Here is a 19,413-nt window from a genome sequence, read left to right on the forward strand (position 1 = left end):
GTTTGAGAACAGTTGCCAATTTGAGTTGAGTTCTGTATCAGATTTAATTTTAAGGGAGGGAGATGTTTTAGAGATCAACACTTATTCCCACAGCTTGGTTAGCCAGCATTCGAGGGATCAAATGATTTTCCCAGTTAAAAAATATATTTAATATCCTGGCAGCAATAAGCAAATACAATGTTAGTTCAGTATATATTGGGGGATTCTGTCTGTCTGTCTATCTCTTCTTCCCTTCCCCCTCTCCCTCCCTCCCTTTCTTCCTCCCCCTCTCTCTCTCTCCCTCCCTCCCTTTCTCTCCTTCCTCCCCCTCTCTCTTTCCCTTTCTCTCTAACCCTAATATCTCTCTCACTCCCTCCTCCTCTCTCATTTTCCCTCTCTCCTCTCTCTGCATGTGTACGAAATATTACAGGTTGAAATCGGAGTTTAACTTTTAAAACCATTGCTTTTTTTAGAGTTAATGCAATGGGAGTTAATATAATATAAAAGCTAAATTGTATAATTAGCATTGCAGCTTAAAAGCAGAGGTATGAGGCGGCCACTCTGTGGCAGAGCCATTTTGGTTGGCATTCTGAGCCAGCTGCAGTTTTTGCAAGATCTTAAAGGGTTGCTCCAAACAAGGGACGTGTGCAGCTGGCAAACAAGACAGAACTGGGCAAAGGCTTACCTGGGCACAGCTGCTACCTGTTCCTTGAGAAGGAACTGCGAGTTAAGGGAGAAGAGGGTGAGAAACAGGCTATTAGCACCATCTGGACAAGGGCACCCCATCCAATGACCAAGTTACTGACTTATCAATTGCAGTGATTCACTTCACAACTGTGGCAAAAATGTCATAAAAAGGAGCAAAACTCACTTAACAACAGAAATTCTGGGCTCAATTATGATAATAAGTCAAGGATTACCTGTAGATGTCTTCAGCGAGACATTCAAACAAAATGGGTGAGAGCATCAAGCTCCAGTCAGGGTTCCAAATAGCATCCAAAATTAAATCAGAGTCCAAGTCAAAGGATTCCTCAAAGTTCCAATTTATTAAAGAGAGCCATGTTGGCACATCTGGGAAAACCCAAATCTGAAAGCTTCCCGGTTTACTCCACCCAATTGAAAGTTCAAGATTTTGTCCCCACAGCCACAAGTCCATCACATGATCCAATCTCCCACTGCCATGTTGGCCGTTCCACCCATCCAGTTCCGGTCAGGTGCAGAGGTGGAAAAACAAAGGATGACCTTGGCTTTCTAGAATTATTTTATGGCTACATCGCATCTCACTCCTACAATCCCCCCGTTTCCCACAATAGAAAACGCATAGCAGAATAATAGAAAGTGTGGCAGGCCAAAGATCCAAAAGAAAAGATGTCTGCAGGCCTGACAGCTCCGAGACCCCCCACAAGTTATGAGCTTCTGGCTCAACTTTTCCCACAGAGCCCAATACCATTTGCCTAAGAAAAGGAAGAAGGACCAGTGGAAAAGAGTACCCACCCTATCCCATAATCTGCATTACCTTAAGCTTTCCGGGAGAAAGCTGAGCTTTAATGCCATCCAATAACTTATTTCCAGGATATTTGATCCTGAAGCGAGTGTCTAACCAAACAGCGCCTTCAGAATCTGCATCAACAGATAACAGCTTTGGAAAAACAATTCTTCAGGCTTAAACTGAAAGCGATAGATGTTTTATTTTTTATTTATTAAATTTTTATGCCCTATAAAATGACTCTGGGCGGCTTGTTGACATGCAAGAGCAGGGAAGCCACTGTCACCATCCCCCACCCCCACTGCATGATACTCCATTATAAAAGTTTGTGAGTGATATCTGCAATACAACACCCAATTCATAGAAACGTAAAAGAGGCCTCCTCGTGAATGCACATTCATAGGATTACATAATGAAGAAGCCAAAGGAAACTGTGAAAAATCAACAGTGATTTACAGGCGAGCATTGGCAGTACATAAGCACAATAATACAAGGAGCGCCATGCAAATTGGGGAAATATATATATATATATATTAGTGATTCTGCTACGAAGTAGATGGACCCAAAATGCGTAAACATCTGCTCTTATGCAGAGCCTAAATTGTTCCAAACATTATAATTTTCAGAATTTAAAGAAACTTGGCAGTTGCAAGCAATAGCACTTATCAATATACTTTTTTTTAAAAAATCTATCCGACTTGTCATTTATTCAGCAGCATTCAAAATCGGTCACCAAAAATGCTGGTGTTGGGGGGAAAGGGGGAGGGAGTTTATCTATTGCTTTTTTAGAGGAAGCAGCTGCCCACTCAGAAACAGATGGCAGGAATGTTCTGAATAAATCTGATCATTTAGCCTTAAAAAAAAAAAAAAAAGGTAAAACGCGTGCTTAAGCATTGCATGCTATTATATGCATGCCACTGATCTAATGAGTTGCTCATCCTATATCCGTGATGGGGAACCTATGGCACGTGGGCCTTGCCTGTTTTGTCTTCCGGGTTTCTGGCGTACATGTGTGTGCAATGATCAGCTGTCCTTCACACGCACGGCAGTGCCGAAAACCATCCTGTGCATGCATGCAGGCCAGCTGATTGTCAGGCGCACATGTGGGCTAGAATGCGAAAGTTCGGCTTTTCCAAAGTGCAGCCCTGAGGATCGTGCATACGTGTTTCTATGCAACCTTTTTGGCACTCGGTGCCGAAAAGGTTCACCATCTCTGTCCTACATTAATTTGCAGGGCTGTTGTGTCCATCTTTTGAAAGCAGCTCAAGAAATGTCTTCTAGATGTGTTGGATTCCAGTTCTTATCACCCCCAGCTTTGTATCTGCTGAGAGATTTTTCCTGGTTTGTTTTTCATTGTCCCACTCCCTCCACTTTATTAAATGATTTGCTACAGGTCTTTTAAAAAGTTGTTTAAAGCATTTGCAAATATCCTTGAAGGCCGTTAGTTTCAATCAGCTTTAGGTAGCTTAAGCAAGACATTCGCTATAATACATCTAAAATTAACCTGTTCTATTTGCTATATAAACATCCTTAGCTTTCCTTTTTCCTATATTTATTACCGTTGTTAGCAAAGTTTTTACATCATTTTAGTGCATATCAGAATGACGTGGAAATCACAAGAGTTCAAATAATGCACTGACTAGAACTAGATGAAACCCCAGTATGGTAGTTATCTGGAATTATTAGCTGGATTTTTAAATGTTTGCAATAGTAATACTATATTTGCATTTCGACCAAAATCAGTAGGCCAATAATGTAGCATGTTTAGTGGGGTACCTTAAGAATGACACAGCCTTACTATATGTTAAGATGAATTTGATTTTGAGTCTGTGTGACATGCTAATCCAGCCAACTGTTAATTTATTATAGATACTGTTAAGCAAGCATAAGTGTTTCTGATTTAAACCTATAATTAAACTAATATTTGATACTGATAAGAAAACAACTTTCTTAACACATGAATAACTCATGAACTTTTAAAGTATGTTTGTGAATACTGTAATGTTTGATGACTTAGCAAAATAGGAAGCAAGATTGGAAGAGTAGTGAGTGATTTTGAGTGACTGAAACACAACTTTATACATCTTTTCAGTCTGTTCCAGAATTCAGTGTTCAGAATTTCTTTTTCTTCTAGTAAAGTGGCATATATGCAGTAGGCATTTTCCCAAAAATAAGACAGGGTCTTATTTTCTTTTGACCCCCCCTCCCCCCGAAATAAGCTCTTGGCCTTATTTTCAGGGAGGTCTTATTAATTTTGAGATGCAGGAGGCGGCGAGCGTGGTCACCTCATGGCTGCTGCTGTGTTGTGCATCGCTGGGCCTGCCGTTCCTTTGGCGGTGGCCATTAGCGTGACAGAAGGGGCACGGTTGCTAGGGTTGCGGGAGCGGCCATTAGGTAAGGGCTTGCCTCCTCACCTCATGTTGTTTGTACAGCAAACAACCAAAGGAAATGGTGGGGACCGTCTGAGCATGCGTTTAAATATTTTTAGGGAGGACTTATTTTAGTGCATGCATTCAAAAGCACGATTGGGCATCCCAGAAGGGCTTATTTTAGGGAAACAGGGTAAAATTCTGCCCGCATTTATCTAAGACAGTGTTTCTCAACCTTGGTAGCTTGAAGAAGTGTGGACTTCAATTTCCAGAATTCCTAGATGAGGGAATTGCCTGAGGAATTCTGAGAACTGAAGTCCACACATCTTGAAGTGTTCGGTTTAAAACCTTGACTTTCACTGTACTTTTACAAATATACCATTGTGGATTCCTTACACTTCCTCACTTTACTTGCAGATAATCCTTTCTAAATAAAGATGAATGATTTCCATCTGGAGAATACAAAGCTGCCTGAAGATGGCTTCCTTAGAGACCACCAGATTCCATAGCTCATCTGTTAAAGCTCTTTTTAACCTTCAAAACCATCTCCCCCCCCCCCCCCCCCGCCAGTGCTTTACAGTCCTCTTTAAGCGGTTTACAGCGGTGCAAAAGATGGCTTCCAGGCCTGACAGTCTATTGCCCCAAAAAGTCTGGGTCCTCAGAAGGATGGAAGGCTTCAACCTCAAGTCCCATCAGGATCAAACTCCAGGCTGTAGGCAGTTTGCCTGCAATGCCTCATTCCAGGCTGCAGGGATCGCCACCGCCCATCCCCGCTGCTGTCTAGTCCAAAAACGGGGTGCGTGAAGGCCGAAAATGGAGCGCGTGGAGGCGGTGATGGGCAGGGATAGGCAGCGGAGACCCCCGCAGCCTGGAACAGCTGATAGGTGTTCGTGCTAAATTAGGCTTTGCTGAAACTGATTAGGCTGTTTGCTGTAAGGAGGCAAATTGCTAGGCAGAGGCAGAATTTTTTTTCTTATTTTCCTCCTCAAAAGGTAGGTGCATCTTATAGTCCAGAGCATCTTATAGTTAGCTATAACATAAGGCAGCCCAAAACCATGAATCTTTTGAGGAGACATTTTATTAAGATAAATCCAGTAAAATTCCTAACAGTGGGTATATTCAGTCAAACCTGTCCTTCTCTATTTTAAAAGTTTTTTTGTATTTCATTTAAAAACATGAATACATATTTTAATATTATTCTCCAAAATGTGACAAAATAAAACTACATTTGGGATACAACAAGTTTCCAGCTTCTTAAGATTTTTCATGAAAATATCTCACCTTCTTTATAAAAGCAAGTCACAGAACCACCGGAATGTCTGACGCAATTGTGGTTTTTGTGTGTATTTTTGTTTTAGACCTCCCCACGTTAAGAAACCATACAACACGCAACAAGGGTAAAATTAAAATCTGAATTCCGTATGACTGACACACAAAGGGATTATATACTGATAGAAGTCAATAGCTACCACCACTGATTCTTTCCGGGTACCATACAAACTATGACAATCACAAAATTTTAAAAACAATGATTTTCTTTTTTTTTTGTTGTTGGTTGGTTGGTTGGTTTTGAAGTCCAAGTTACCGAGATGAAGATGTTCCATGATTAAATTCATGCTAAAAAAACCTGCATTTATAAAATAGTTGATAAAAATATTCCTCTCTTAACAATACAGTATGGAGGTACGAATACCAAATGATGGAAATGAAGAGGGTTTATAATCTGTTACTCGGACTTGGCTTCCTTGACATCAGATACTTCAGCAGCTGGTGCCTGTTAGTATTTGAGAGAAACACAAAATTGAATTATGTTAGGAAGAAAATCCACTGCAGAAGATACTGGGCGTAACCATAGCTCGGTCCCACAAACAATGAATGCCGCAGAGTTTACCAACTTCCATTCTTGCACACAACAGCAGCAGGAGACTCCCCAGCTTTTGCTTATTAGCTAACTCAAGCACCAAACCAAAATTTCTTTCCTAACTTTGGACTCTGATGGCACAATACCCCTCGGTCTGTAAGGAAGCCTATCTGAAAGCATGGAGTAGTACAGCTTCCTTGTATGCCTACCTTGACCAGTATGCACAAAGGCAGCTGCTGAATTTAAAGAGGGAAAAAAATCCCTTTTGAAAACACATTGTACCTAATAGAAACCTGCATGCCAACATCATATTGGTGGCAGTTTGGGGTAAAATAAGAAGCAAACATCGAAATTAGAATAAGAGAGAGCGCGGTAGAGAGGAAAAGAGAGAGAGAGAAGGAGGGAGGGAGAAACAGGCAGAGAGGGAGAGAGATCTCCATGTTAAGGAGAAGAAAAAACAGGCAAATAAATGAATTAAACTGGAGACTAATTTCTCCCTGCTGTGCATGCTTCCCCTAAATAGTTATTATCTTTGTGGGAGAGGGTACCATCCCCCTCCATGCTTGTATTATTAGGGAGAAAGTAAATTAAAAACGAGATGTAAAAGTTAAATGTTAGGTTTCCTTCATGACTGCGTGGTTCACTTAAGTTGTGGCGATTTGCTTAACCACCACAACAAAAAGGTCCTAAAATTAAGTGTGTTGTCACTTAACAACTGCTTTGTTTTAGCAATGGAAATTCTGATCGTAAGTTAAGTACTGTGCATATAACGGCTGGATATAAAGCAGGACCTGTTCAGAGCAGAGTTCCCCGATTTCCTAAGTATTTGGAAACGATTGTCGGGATGGTGAGATAATACAGTACCTCGTTAGTTTTGGTATCTCCGTTCTCAGAGTGGTTTTCTTCTTTAGCATCTTCTTGCTTAGTTTCATCTTTTCCTTTGGCTCCTTTCTTCCCTTTTGTTGCTACCTTTTTGTCCTCTTTCTTATCATTTCCCCCTTTTTCTTTCTGTTAGAGGGAATCACAGAGAGAGAGAGAGAGTAAAATTTCACTTACTCACCAATCCTTTTTCAGTAAAGGTTCCCCTTGCACTTATGCGCTAGTTGTTCATGACTCTAGGGGGCAGTGCTCATCCCTGCTTCAAAGCCAAAGAGCCAGCGCTGTCCAAAGATGTCTCTGTGGTCATGTGGCGGGCATGACTAAACGCCAAAGGTGCATGGAACGCTGTGACCTTCCCACCAAAGGTGGTTCCTATTTTTCTACTTGCATTTTTTACGTGCTTTTGAACTGCTAGGTTGGCAGAAGCTGGGACAAGTAATGGGAGCTCACTCCGTTACGCGGTGCTAGGGATTCTAACTGCCAACCTTTCTGATCGACAAGCTCAGTGTCTTAGCCGCTGAGCCAGTGGCCAGCCTCAAAACACCAGTCATTGGCACTCCTATATAAGACTAATACATTAATATCAGTTGAGAGTAGAGCAGAAGTGTTAGTCCTTGTTTTGTGACTGCCTCTTTTAGCAACCATTCAGAGTTGCAACTGATGAAAAAGTAACTTCATGACAAATGTTTTTAACCTTTTTAGGGCTGCTACTTTTCTACCTGTGCGTATTATCTTTAATTTAAAAAAAAAAAAAAGGGGTGGGGGTTGGTATTGGCAATTTCATTCTGAGGTACGGATACTACTGAAAAATAATCTCAAATAATTTAAAAAGTATGTAAAACTGACTGAAGAAAACGTTTATCCATGCTTTCAGAACAAGATAATCATATTTGGATCCCAGGCAGGGAGAACAAAAGCTTGAGGGATCAGTGTTTATGTTAACGCAATTAAAAAGGCTAATAAAATGTATCCAAATTTTATAAAAGTTTTCAATGCCAGGATTCCCAGATAATTTCTAAGAAAGCCTGACTTATGCAGACTGGGCATATCTTTTCAACTGGATGAAGGGTTTTTTTTTTTTTACTTTGCAATACAAAATAAAATAAGATATTTAGGTAACCATTGGCCTGACTTTAACTCTATTTCCCTTGTACATTATAACCTGGGAAGAATGGTTATTTAGAAACATGTTCAATCTGAGTTTCCAGGCTACATTGTATCCTGCAAGTAACAATCTATACACCAATTTTAACCTAGAGAGAAAATGCCAACTACAAGACTTGTTTATTTCATATGAACTAGCTAGAATCTTAATGTAACTTTTCTCTCATTTCTTCCTCATCACCATCACCAGACCTGTTAAAGTGACATTTTCAAACTTTTATCTGCATTTTCACTGAAGTTCTGGCTCAAGTTCAAAGTCATACAAAGTCCAGTCAATATAGCACAGAGCTAAAATCAAGGGCCCTTCTAAATAGCACTAGAGCTTAAGACTTATATACCACTTTATAGTGCTTTACAGCCCTCTCTAAGCGGTTTAGAGTGTCAACCTACTGCCCCCAATAATCATTGGATTTAGAGCTCCCAATCCCAAGTGAGGAGATTTAGCAACTTCTCCATTTTTTTCTTCCTTTTAATTTAACAAATTCACAGGAAAATCATGAATGTAACTGAACAACAGAATTGAAAGGGACCTTGGAGGTCTTCCAGTCAATCCCTGCTCAAGCATGAGGCTATTTCAATCAACTGGTTCCCCATTCTCTTCTTAAAAACCTCCAACCTGGGTGTTGGAGCATTCACAATTTCTAGAGGCAAGCCATTCCACTGATTAATTGTGCTCTCTGTCAGGAAATTTCTCATTTCTAGGTTGGATCTCTGTTTGATAAGTTTCCATCTTTCCATGGTCATCTTTGGAGAATAGCTTGACTCCCTCTTCTTTGTGGCACCCTTGTCCTTTTCAATATAGATTCCTTGTTCTCCTTTTGGAGGTAACTCTTAAATAAGTTAAATTGAAAGTGACCCAGTCAAGTTAGCAGTGACCTTTAAAGGTAGTGAATTAAGCTATCCTTCTCCCACCCCAATGAAGTTTCACAGTTGAATCTGGTTTTCTGAGATGTGCCTGTATACCTACTCTAATAAATGTCAGCGTTCCTGAAAAGCCCAACTCCAATGAAAAACTCCGAGGCAGGCATTTTCTCAAAGCTTCCATTTATTAGAGTAGATACAGGCACATCTGGGAAAACCCAAATCTGAGATTTCCGAGCTTTTCCTCAGTAAGTCAAAAGTCCAAACCAATCCCCTGCACCCATCAGTCCATCACCTCGTTCAATCCTAATCCGTCCCAACTCGAGACATCACTTCAACCACTCCTCCAGGTGCAGGAATACCATGATCTTGACCAAAATGAAGAATGCTATTTTGTCTAACTACATTCCCACTACTAAATTCCCCCCTCCCCCCACTACTTTCCCAGGCATAAGAATGTGGCGGTGTTAATATGGCTTCCAAAGCTGACACCACTATGCGTCATTCAATGACCCCCATCTTACTCAATAAATCTTGTTTTTTATGCCTTACATGAATGACACTGTACCGTCTTCAGATATGATCTGATCACAGCAGAGATTTTACTTGGCTCCCACAGATAAGCGGCCTGGAAAGCGATAGTTCTTGTTGATGGTTTTAGGCTGCCAAGCCTATCCCAGACTCTGGCACCATATTTTGGGTTACTAGGGATTTGTTCCCCTTCTAAAACCATCTGAGTTACAGTGGACAGCACAGCTGCTCAGGGGAAGGAATTTTCATTGAAAACTCCAGAGTAGGCGTACCTCTTTCACATCTGCACACCTCTTAGGTGTGTAGTTGTTCATCCTTTTTTCTCTTTTAGATACATCTCATCTACTAGTTAGTTCCTTGGCCTAAAACAGTTCTCTCAAAGTAAACAATTGACTAAATACAGTAAGGCTGGATTCTCACATCCATGTAATCAAAAGCTACTAATCCAACCTCTCCAAATACATTTCCCCCTTAGTAAAATTAGATGGTAGATCATCATCATCTTCCTCATCATCACCTATCGTGTTTCCCTGAAAATAAGACATGGTCTTATTTTGTTTTGACCCTCAAAATAAGCACTTGGCCTTATTTTCGGGGAGGTCTTATTATTTTTGAGGTGCAGGAGACAACGAGCGTGATCACATCATGGCTGCTGCTGTGTTTCAATATTTTCAAGGAGGGCTTATTTTGGGGGGAGGGTTTATTTTAGCGCATGCGCTCAAAAGCCTGATTGGGCTTATTATCCGGGAGATCTTATTTTTGGGGAAACAGGTTATATCATGTCATCAATACACATGCAAAAAATAGAAAAAGAAATCAAGACTTCTTTAAGGGAATAAGAGTCCATTCTGACATCGGAGGAAATCCTCAACTCAAGGCATTCGATGACATAGGCATGTCATTCATTTACCTTCGGCGGCGCCTTTTTCGGCTTTGGCTCTGGTTTGGGTGGAGCAGGCTTCTGCAAGAAAAGCACACAGATACGTTGTTAAATAAACACAGCATTCCTGTTAGTTCAATTTGCTGTAACAATCTCAAACTTCTGGCCATTAGGATTACAATGGTCGCCTTAAAATAAAGTGGCAGCTATCATTTCATAAAGCACCATTGACTCTGGGAACATTTATTCCAACACATTGGTTATTTTTATACGAGATATCTATTTTGGGTCTGGATATTGCTTTTAGGTGTTGTAAGCTACCTAAACTCATGTATTTGAGATGAGCAGCTATAATAACTGAAATAGTAACCCCCCCAATTATAACTGGTGGAGTAAAATACATATGTACAAAGAGAAGAAGGATCTAGATCAGTGTTTCTTAACCATGGCAGCTTTGAATTTTATGGACTTCAATTCCCAGAATTCTTAGCTGTGGCCATGCTGGCTCAGAATTCTGGGAGATGTGAAGTCCACCTATTTAGAAGCTGCCAAGTTTGGAAAATATTCAAGTAAGTCTTTAGCTCAAGATGTGGCTTATCATGGTGAAGCAATCGTGTCATCTATTTATTTAGAGTAAATATTGCATTTAGTCTTGGAAATAATTCACAGGGGGCTACTTGAACGAAACTTTGAAAGATATATTGATTTTAACAGCTTTAATGTAATATAGATTTTTTTAAAGAAGCGTACACTCACAGCAGACAGTCTAGCCGATCGTCTCTTTGGCTGCAGAAGAGAAAAACAAATTACTAAAACCAACCATCAGTTTTCTTAAAAGTAGAATTCACAGAAATTCAAAACAACGTACCTCAGGCAACCATGCTCTTCTCGTTTAACACGAAAATCCCACTACATTCATTAAGGCTTATTCCCCCACAAAAAAATATGCATCAGATACCATTTTGCAAAAGCGAAATGTTATATTGAAGGAATGCCAGGACTGCAGGGCTGGTTTGTAACTCTTACAGCCTAATAAACCATAGCTGACTGGAACAAAAACAAGCATTATGTCTAGATATTCTCTTCTCTTGGCATTTTTATTAATACAATAAACTCTGTAGTCTGTTAAACTAGGATTGTCTTAAAACCAAACTGGGATATATATTCTAGCTTATCTGCTGACTACTTATCAGGATGTAGAAGTTGGTATAGTGAGCAATTTCCCAAAACGTTTGCTTTATTGTGCATAAAAAAAACAAAAATGATGCAGATGAATGACAATATTTGTTCTCTGCCCAACTAAACACATTTTGTTGGACAGAGATGTGTGAGTGAGCCATTTTGGTGTGGTAATGAAAACACCAGGAGACAGTGAGTTCTAATCCCGCTTTAGGCCAAAGCCGACAGGGTGATTGTAGGAATCTTAATTGTGAGAAGACAAGGGCCAACCACTTCCACAAATGTTGCCAAGAAAACTGCAGGGAGTGTTCTGTGTAGTTGCCTGGAATCGAAAGCGATATGAAGACAAACAAGAACAGAACTAACCATTTCCTGGGTTCAGTTTGCATCTCCATTCTCCGATACTCCTGTGGAGTTCATTTTAGCTTTTGACCAACTGTAGCCCTCTGTGATACTGAAATATGGTTCGAAATAAAACCTGATCCCAAAGTCCAATGTCATCCTGGCCCTTTTTCATGCTACTCATAACTTCAACAAGCTACAAACTTTTGACATGGGGCAATAACAATTTAAATTGAAAGGTAGAAGTCTTTTCCTTCCAGGAGGAACAATAGCTTTTGAAGTTGGCTGCAACACGTTCTCCAAGCACAAAGACAGGTTTCTTGTAACAATTAAACTGGGGCAGAATCCTGAAACCACACTGTGATTTGCAATCGGTGGCTCTAAGATTGATGTACTGAATACAGCCAATTGTGGCTGGTAGCATGACAATACTATGAAGAAACTATTTTGGGGTGGGGAACCCCAATGTTCTTACTAAGTGATTTTCTCTCTTAAGCAAGTCCAACTGCACAATATTTTTTTTCATTGCATGTATAGATTACTCTGCATATAAATTGTGTGTACAGTGATCAGTTGCAAATTCTTGGCAAATCAATCTTCCAACATCCTTGCCATGTAGATTTAAAATCCTGCCACATGCTCACATTGCACGTCAATCCTTGTGGTGCATGTTTTCCCAACTCCTTTGAAGACAACTGAATATACATATATAGGTATGGGGAAAAAACCTTACCTCCTCCTTTATTTCACCTTCAGCTGCAGCCTAGTTTAATAAAAAAAAGAAACAAACACAATATAAACTATTTACTTTTGTTCCAATTTCATAAAAAGAAATGGATGCCAAGAATATCTAGTGGAACACTTTCGTTGACTAAAATAAATGGCCCAGTAGACATTTTTAATATAAAAGGTGAGAAATCGCTTTATTGGGATCAATCAATCAAAACTGACACATGAGGGCAAATGTATCGATCTTGCATCAATCAAAACAGTCTACAAAGTTTTGAATTCTGGAAGCAAAACCGAGCAAGCAACTAGATTTACACATACAGTAGTACAAGAAAACTTCAGCAGGAACCGATTAATTTCTCTCTGGACTTTTATCAATTCCATATCAAGCCTATTTATTCTTCCTGGGTTTCAGCAAAATAATAATAATACCAATCAAATATAGCCCAGGACGCATGTTTTAAAAAAAATTAGAAATAGGATCAGATTCTTCTGCCAACAGCTACAATTTTTAACAGTCCACCAGACTTTTTTTTTTTACATTGTTCGAAACTCTCCTTCCAAACTCCCGGACTACACATCCCACAATGCACTTGGGGCGGTCCGTTTTGCTTGACGCCATCATGTCCTAACTTTAAAAAACGGGAGGCAAAAAAAATTCCCGCCAAATTACCTGCAAGAACAAGGTCGTTTGCAAACGACCTGCAAAGGGCGTGGAGCCTTTAAAAACGCATCTCGCTTTTAGAAACTCCCCCCCCCGGGGAAGGCGGGGACATAAAAGCGAGACTGCTCGGCGGGGCCCCCTTCTGCTTGCCCTGCAACTGTGCACAAACCGATCACCCCATTTTTATGACATGCTTCCCTCCCGCTCCTTGTGCAGCTGCACTTCCAACCAACACCCCCCCCCCATGGGTAAATCTCGAGCGGATTTGCAAAAGGATAAACAATAAATTTAAAAAAAGAGGAGGGAAACAAGGAAGTGGGGTCAGAAAGAGAGAGACGCCTCCTCGCTAAAGTTGCACCGAATTGGGGCTTAGGAAATCTCTTGCCACATCTCACCCCCCCCCTTCTCTCGTTCTCCCCAAAGGCGGGCAATGGCAAAGCTCTGCGCCCCTACCGGCTCCGAGCCGCCACTGCACCGCCATCTGGTATGACAAGTAGGAGGAAGGGCCGGGGAGGGGGGAAAAATATAAAAAGAACAAAGGCAAACGCAGCAGAGGCAGAGACCCCAATCGGGGAGGGGAAAAAAAAACCTCAGCCCAAATGCCCCTCGGACGGCTTAGAGGCAGCCCGGAGGCTCGGCAGGGCTTCTGGCAGTTTGGAGGAGGAGGAGGAGGTGGGGCGCCAGCCGAGCCTGCCATCCCTGCGGTCAAAGCAAGCGGCACACTATGGCTGTTTGCAATCCAGCATGGAGACGCACCGAGCAGGCAAAACAAAAACTCCCTACTCGGCTCCGCAGCTTTCGGCTGGGGGGCGATCGCGGCTGCCAAAGCGCTTGGGAAGCGCGCTCGCTTTTGCACGGCGCGGCGCCTAGAAAAACGCTTCCACGAAACCCCCGCGCACACAAATACACACCGAGCACACGGGGCCCCAGCGCGCGCGCGCAAAAGGCAAGCCATCTTTTCTCCCCGCGCAAAAAAAGGAGGGGGTCTTTCCCTTCCTCGGTCCGTTGCCCCCACCATCCCCACGTTCGTTCGCTTGCTTACCTTTCTTTTGGGCATAGTTGAGCCTCTTGGAACAGTTGGTGGCCGATCAGAAAGAGATGCGGATCTTTGCAAAGGGGGAGGAGGGAAAGGCGGTCGCCCTCCCCTCGAAACAAATGCAAAAAGATGAAGGGGGGAAAGAGGGGGGGAAATCAAAGCACCGCGCGCAAAACAAACCCTCTTTTTAAAAGAAAAGGCCTGATTTTTGGTTGGTCGGCTGGGTTTTTAAAAACAAAAACAAGTCTTTTTCTTTCTTTGCAAAACTGTACAAAAAACACCCACGCGCGACTTTGCAGCGGCAGCAGCAAAAAATAAAACCCAAACAAACACCCTGAACCTTTTAAAAAAAATAATAATAATAATAATTCCCCCCCTTCTTTATTGCAAACAGTAAAATACACCAACACTCAACCAAACTGCATGAATGGGAAGCGCGAGGAAAGTCCGGGCCGAGAATGACGCGCGCCGGGGCCAATAGCAAACTCAGGCCAGACCTGGGCGAAAGCGCCGATTGTACAATTCAGGCGGGAGGCGGAGCCAGACTCTTAGCGCGAGAGAGGCGCTCGCGCGCGTCGCCCAGTGCCCCCTTTTTTTGCCGTCTGCGCAGACGAGCGGCCCTTAAAAAGCGCTTCCTGACCCCCCCTTTTTTTTCCTTCTCCCCCTCCAAATGGGCAAGGTGGCCCAGGGGCTCCCGGGCCAGCCCCCCCCCTCCCCATTCCTTTCATGCTTCCTCCTTTTCCCTGCTCCCCCCCACCCTTCTTTGCAAGCTTGCACGACCCTCGTCGCCTCTCCTGGCGCCCAGCCTCTTGGGGCGACGGAAAGGAAACACCACCCCCGCTCCCCGTGCAAATCCGCGCGCTCGCAGCAGCCTCTTTGCAGCGCCCCCCTCTCCCTTTGCAAGAGGCCCAAGGTCCCCCCGGGGAAAGGGGCTCGTGCAAAGCCCTTGGGCAGCGTGCACACACGGGCGAGCTCGCTTTCCCCTTGCTTGCACGGGCTGCAACATGGCTGCCCTGGCGCCTTCTCTTGGCGAAGGCAGTGGCTGCGGAGGAGGAGGAAGAAGAAGAAGGGTGCAGATGGGGGAGGGGTGCTAAGAGTTCCCTCGGGGGGGGGTGGAGGCTGGCCTGATGGCTCTGCGTGGAAGGATCGCCCCCCCCCCCCGAGCAGATTGCAGCGTGCAAAGGGGATCCTTTCTCGCAGCGGGGGTTGCTTTGCAAGGTGTGTGGGGGGGGGACACGAGCGTGCATTGCTAGGCCGTAGACCCGAGGCTGCGCCGCTTCCTTCCCCTCCCGAACGAAAGACGAATTTGGGACCCTGCATTCCTTATGATGTCCCTGTCCTACTGTCCCCACTTATTCGTATCCATTTCCTGTATTCATAATCATGTTTGTACGTATATCTCTTACCTTATAAATGCTTGAGAAAATAAATAAATTAAATTAAATTTATTCCTGACTTTGATGGCTCTATCGCTCTTCTCTTGCAAAAGATCCCCAGAGCGGTTTTTAAAAGGGAACAATGGAAAGTTTTAAATAAAAACCCACATCGCTCAAGCGTCGTCCCTCGCTACTTAAAAAAGCCCTCTAATGTGCCGTATATTGTAGCCTGCCTGGCTGAATCGATACTCTGTGCACGCATCTCTAATCCCAATAGATAACCTTTGGAGGCTCCTAACCGCTTTGTGGATTGGGACTGGTTCCCACCTTGGATGTTTTTGCAGGCTTTCCTTTTCAAGGAGAGGCTCTTTCGCCCTTAGAGAACTGTTCAGCAATAGGCGCAGATTAACACTTTGTTGTTGTTTGGAAATGCTCACTTTCTTAGGCACCTTTTCATGTCTTCTCTAGGCAGACCTGATTAGGACTTCAATGTCAGTCTATGAAGCGTTACAGATACCCACTGCAGACTTTCCATTGGAAACATTGTATCTGAATTTATTTAGGGTGAAGATGTTTATTCCCCCCCCCCAAACAGTGAAAAAAATTGTTTGGGAAAGTAAATAATTTTTTTGTTTTTGTTCGGGAAAGTAAATATTTTTCTTGTTTGGGAAAGATTTTTTTTTCTTATTTGGGAAAGAAAATATTTATTTTTCTTGTTTGGGAAATGTTTTCTTGCTTGTGAGAGAAAGAACGGGTTATGGTTCAATTCTGATTTGCTTTGAGTTTTGATGTTATTGTTGTTGTTAGTCAGTTAGTTATGAAGTCGAAGTTGTGTCCGACCCATCACGACCACATGGACAACATTCCTCCAGGCCTTCCTGTCCTCTACCATCTGGAGTCCATTTAAACTCACGCCCGACTGCTTCGGTGACTCCATCCAGCCACCTCCTTCTCTGTCGTCCCCTTCTTCTTTTGCCCTCCATCTTTCCCAGCATTAGGCTCTTCTCCAGCGAGTCCTTCTTTCTCATTAGGTGGCCAAAGTCTTTGATAATAGACTTGAAAATGTGAAGGTATATCTAGTATGTCCCTCGCTTTTAGGAAAACAGCTTTAAAAAGGTACAAGGATTGTGTTTCTGTAGAGTATTCTTATTACGGGTGAAAAGTATGATCAGCAAACCTGTGCAATGGGTGCTGCCTTTACTAGAAATTTTAGAGCAGTGGCTCCTTTTAAGAAGCATGTCTGGCATTCTTTTCTCTACATTCTGTTCACTGGTAGTTAAAGGCATCAAATTTTATGGCTGCATGTCAATCTCTTGCTTCTCTATTTCAGGGCAGGCAAAAGTGTAAAAACCATCTTTCGCAGACACGGGAACTGTGGGCACCACTCAGCCAACTCTATTTTAGTTGGTTGGGGTTGCTTTGTAGTTCAGTGAATGGTGTCAATCGAGAAAACCAAGCTAATGGGTAGGAAAATTGATTTCTCTACCCCAGGAAATGTAGACCTGAATCGAATAAAATTCTTTATTGGCCAAGTGTGATTGGACACACAATTTGTCTTTAGTGCCTATGCCCTCAGAATAGAATAGAATAGGAATAGGAATTAGAATAGAATAGAATAGAATTCTTTATTGGCCAAGTGGGATTGGACGCACAAGGAATTTGTCTTTGGTGCATATGCCCTCAGAATAGAATAGAATAGGATTAGAATTAGAATTAGAATAGAATTCTTTATTAGCCAAGTGGGATTGGACGTACAAGGAATTTGTCTTTGGTGTATATGCCCTCAGAATAGAATAGAATAAGAATAGAATAGAATAATAAATAGGAATAGAATAGAATTCTTTATTGGCCAAGTGGGATTGGACGCACAAGGAATTTGTCTTTGGTGCATATGCCCTCAGAATACAATAGAATAGGAATTAGAATAGAATAGAATAGAATAGAATAGAATTCTTTATTGGCCAAGTGGGATTGGATGCACAAGGAATTTGTCTTTGGTGCATATGCCCTCAGAATAGAATAGAATAGGAATAGGAATTAGAATAGAATATAATAGAATTCTTTATTGGCCAAGTGGGATTGGACGCACAAGGAATTTGTCTTTGGTGCATATGCCCTCAGAATACAATAGAATAGGAATTAGAATAGAATAGAATAGAATTCTTTATTGGCCAAGTGGGGTTGGACGGACAAGGAATTTGTCTTTGGTGTATATGCCCTCAGAATAAAATAGAATAGGAATAGGAATTAGATTAGAATAGAATAGAATAGAATTCTTTATTGGCCAAGTGGGATTGGACGCACAAGGAATTTGTCTTTGGTGCATATGCCCTCAGAATAGAATAGAATAGGATTAGAATTAGAATAGAATAGAATAGAATTCTTTATTAGCCAAGTGGGGTTGGACGGACAAGGAATTTGTCTTTGGTGTATATGCCCTCAGAATAGAATAAGAATAGAATAGAATAACAAATAGGAATAGAATAGAATTCTTTATTGGCCAAGTGGGATTGGACGCACAAGGAATTTGTCTTTGGTGCATATGATCTCAGTGTACATAAAAGAAAAGATTCATTCATCCTGAATCATAAGGTACAACACTTAATGATAATCATAGCGTACAAATAAGCAATCAAATCATACTAGGAAACAATATAAGTCGCAAGGATACAAGCAACAAAGTTACAGTTATAAGTGGGAGGAGATGGGTGATAGGAACAATGAAAAAATTAATAGTAATAGTAATGCACACTTAGTATAAATAGTTTGACAGTGTTGAGGGAATTATTTGTTTAGCAGAGTGGTGGCGTTTGGGGAAAAACTGTCCTTGTGTCTAGTTGTTTTGGTGTGCAATGCTCTATAGCGTCATTTTGAGGGTAGAAGTTGAAACACTTTATGTCTAGGATGTGAGGGATCTGTAAATATTTTCATGGCCCTCTTTTTGACTCGTGCATTGTACAGGTCCTCAATGGAAGGCAAGTTGGCAGTCATTGTTTTTTCTGCAGTTCTAATTATCCTCTGAAGCCTGTGTCTGTCTTGTTGGGTTGCAGAACCAAACCAGAGAGTTTATAGAGGTGCAGATGACAAGACTCAGTAATTCCTCAATAATATGCTTACCTCTATGGAGAAGGACACTTAACCTGAGATTTGTGTGCCTCCAGATGGGCATCCAATTGACTTCAGCGGGATTTAAATTAAAGCGTCCTTCCTTTCTGAGGAAAGGTCAACAGAAACACAGGTATAAAACAATAGGGACTTAATCGTTGGAAGAGATAAAAGAAAACACCTCTTCTCTGATGACAGTCGCTGATCTTTCATTCGGAAGGCTAGATTGCAGGTGATCCGTCAAACCTGTCTGGTCTACTTCTCCTGCTCTGAACCGTTTCTTCACTTCAAGCAGGTCAAAACTGAACAGAACACACCTAAGGGCAGATGCCTTCCATTTCCATGTTCACCCAATCTTGAATTAAAGCAGGAGTGGACAAACCGGCAAAGAAACTATGATAGATTTGGCCGTGGCCCGACATAACCGCGGCAGACTAAAGCGCGCCGACAACACCGCGGTGCTAAAACCGCGATGTCAAAAGCGCGCCCACAACAGCGCGCCGACAGAAGCACGATTTAACTTAAGGTAAGGTTTAGGGTTAGGGTTAGGTTTAGGGTAGATTTAGCGTTAGGTTTAGCGTTAGGGTTAGGGTTAGGTTTAGGGTTATTTTTAGGGTTATGTTACAGCGCGCTTCTGTCGGCACGCTGTTGTCGCGCGGTTTTGACGGTGCGGTTTTGTCACCGCGCTTTAGTCACACGCACTTTAGTCTACCGCGGTTTTGTGGTGGAACCGATTTGGCCAGGTGACATCCAGATTCTTGCCTGTTGTGACCAAAGTAGATGGGCTGGGCTATTGTAGGAAAAGCGATCTAGAGATGAGGTTTTACAATACAATACAATGCAATAGTAGAGTTGGAAGGGACCTTGGAGGTCTTCTGGTCCAACCCCCTGCTTAGGCAGGAAACCCTATACCGTTTCAGACAAATGGCTATCCAACATCTTCTTAAAGACTTCCAGTGTTGGGGCATTCAC

General features: G+C 42.2%; 1 protein-coding gene across 2 annotated transcripts; it reads right to left on the reverse strand.

Moving 5' to 3' along the window:
• Window positions 1-4,894: 4,894 nt before the first annotated feature.
• Window positions 4,895-14,572, reverse strand: LOC116515273 (non-histone chromosomal protein HMG-14A). Of its 2 annotated transcripts, none has more exons than XM_032227207.1 (6): window positions 13,967-14,572; window positions 12,265-12,294; window positions 10,761-10,796; window positions 10,041-10,091; window positions 6,560-6,703; window positions 4,895-5,608 (listed from the first exon to the last, which is right to left on the reverse strand). In XM_032227207.1, exons 1-6 carry the CDS (start codon window positions 13,979-13,981, stop codon window positions 5,561-5,563), a joined length of 324 nt encoding a protein of 107 aa, XP_032083098.1. In that variant the 5' UTR covers window positions 13,982-14,572; the 3' UTR covers window positions 4,895-5,560. The 2 variants fall into 2 exon arrangements, with proteins under 2 accessions (XP_032083098.1, XP_032083099.1); XM_032227208.1 differs by having other exon boundaries at window positions 10,767-10,796; window positions 13,967-14,565.
• Window positions 14,573-19,413: the final 4,841 nt, after the last annotated feature.

Source organism: Thamnophis elegans, chromosome 12 (genome assembly GCF_009769535.1).
Source record: "Thamnophis elegans isolate rThaEle1 chromosome 12, rThaEle1.pri, whole genome shotgun sequence".
NCBI lineage: Eukaryota > Metazoa > Chordata > Lepidosauria > Squamata > Colubridae > Thamnophis > Thamnophis elegans.

Excerpts from the sequence above, each read along its gene's own strand:
- LOC116515273 (XM_032227207.1), bottom strand. Across the intron at positions 10,797-12,264 it reads AAGGTGAAATAAAGGAGGAG|CCAAAGAGACGATCGGCTAG; the intron begins GTAAGGTTTTTT and ends TCTCTTCTGCAG. Across the intron at positions 5,609-6,559 it reads GAGATACCAAAACTAACGAG|GCACCAGCTGCTGAAGTATC; the intron begins GTACTGTATTAT and ends AAATACTAACAG.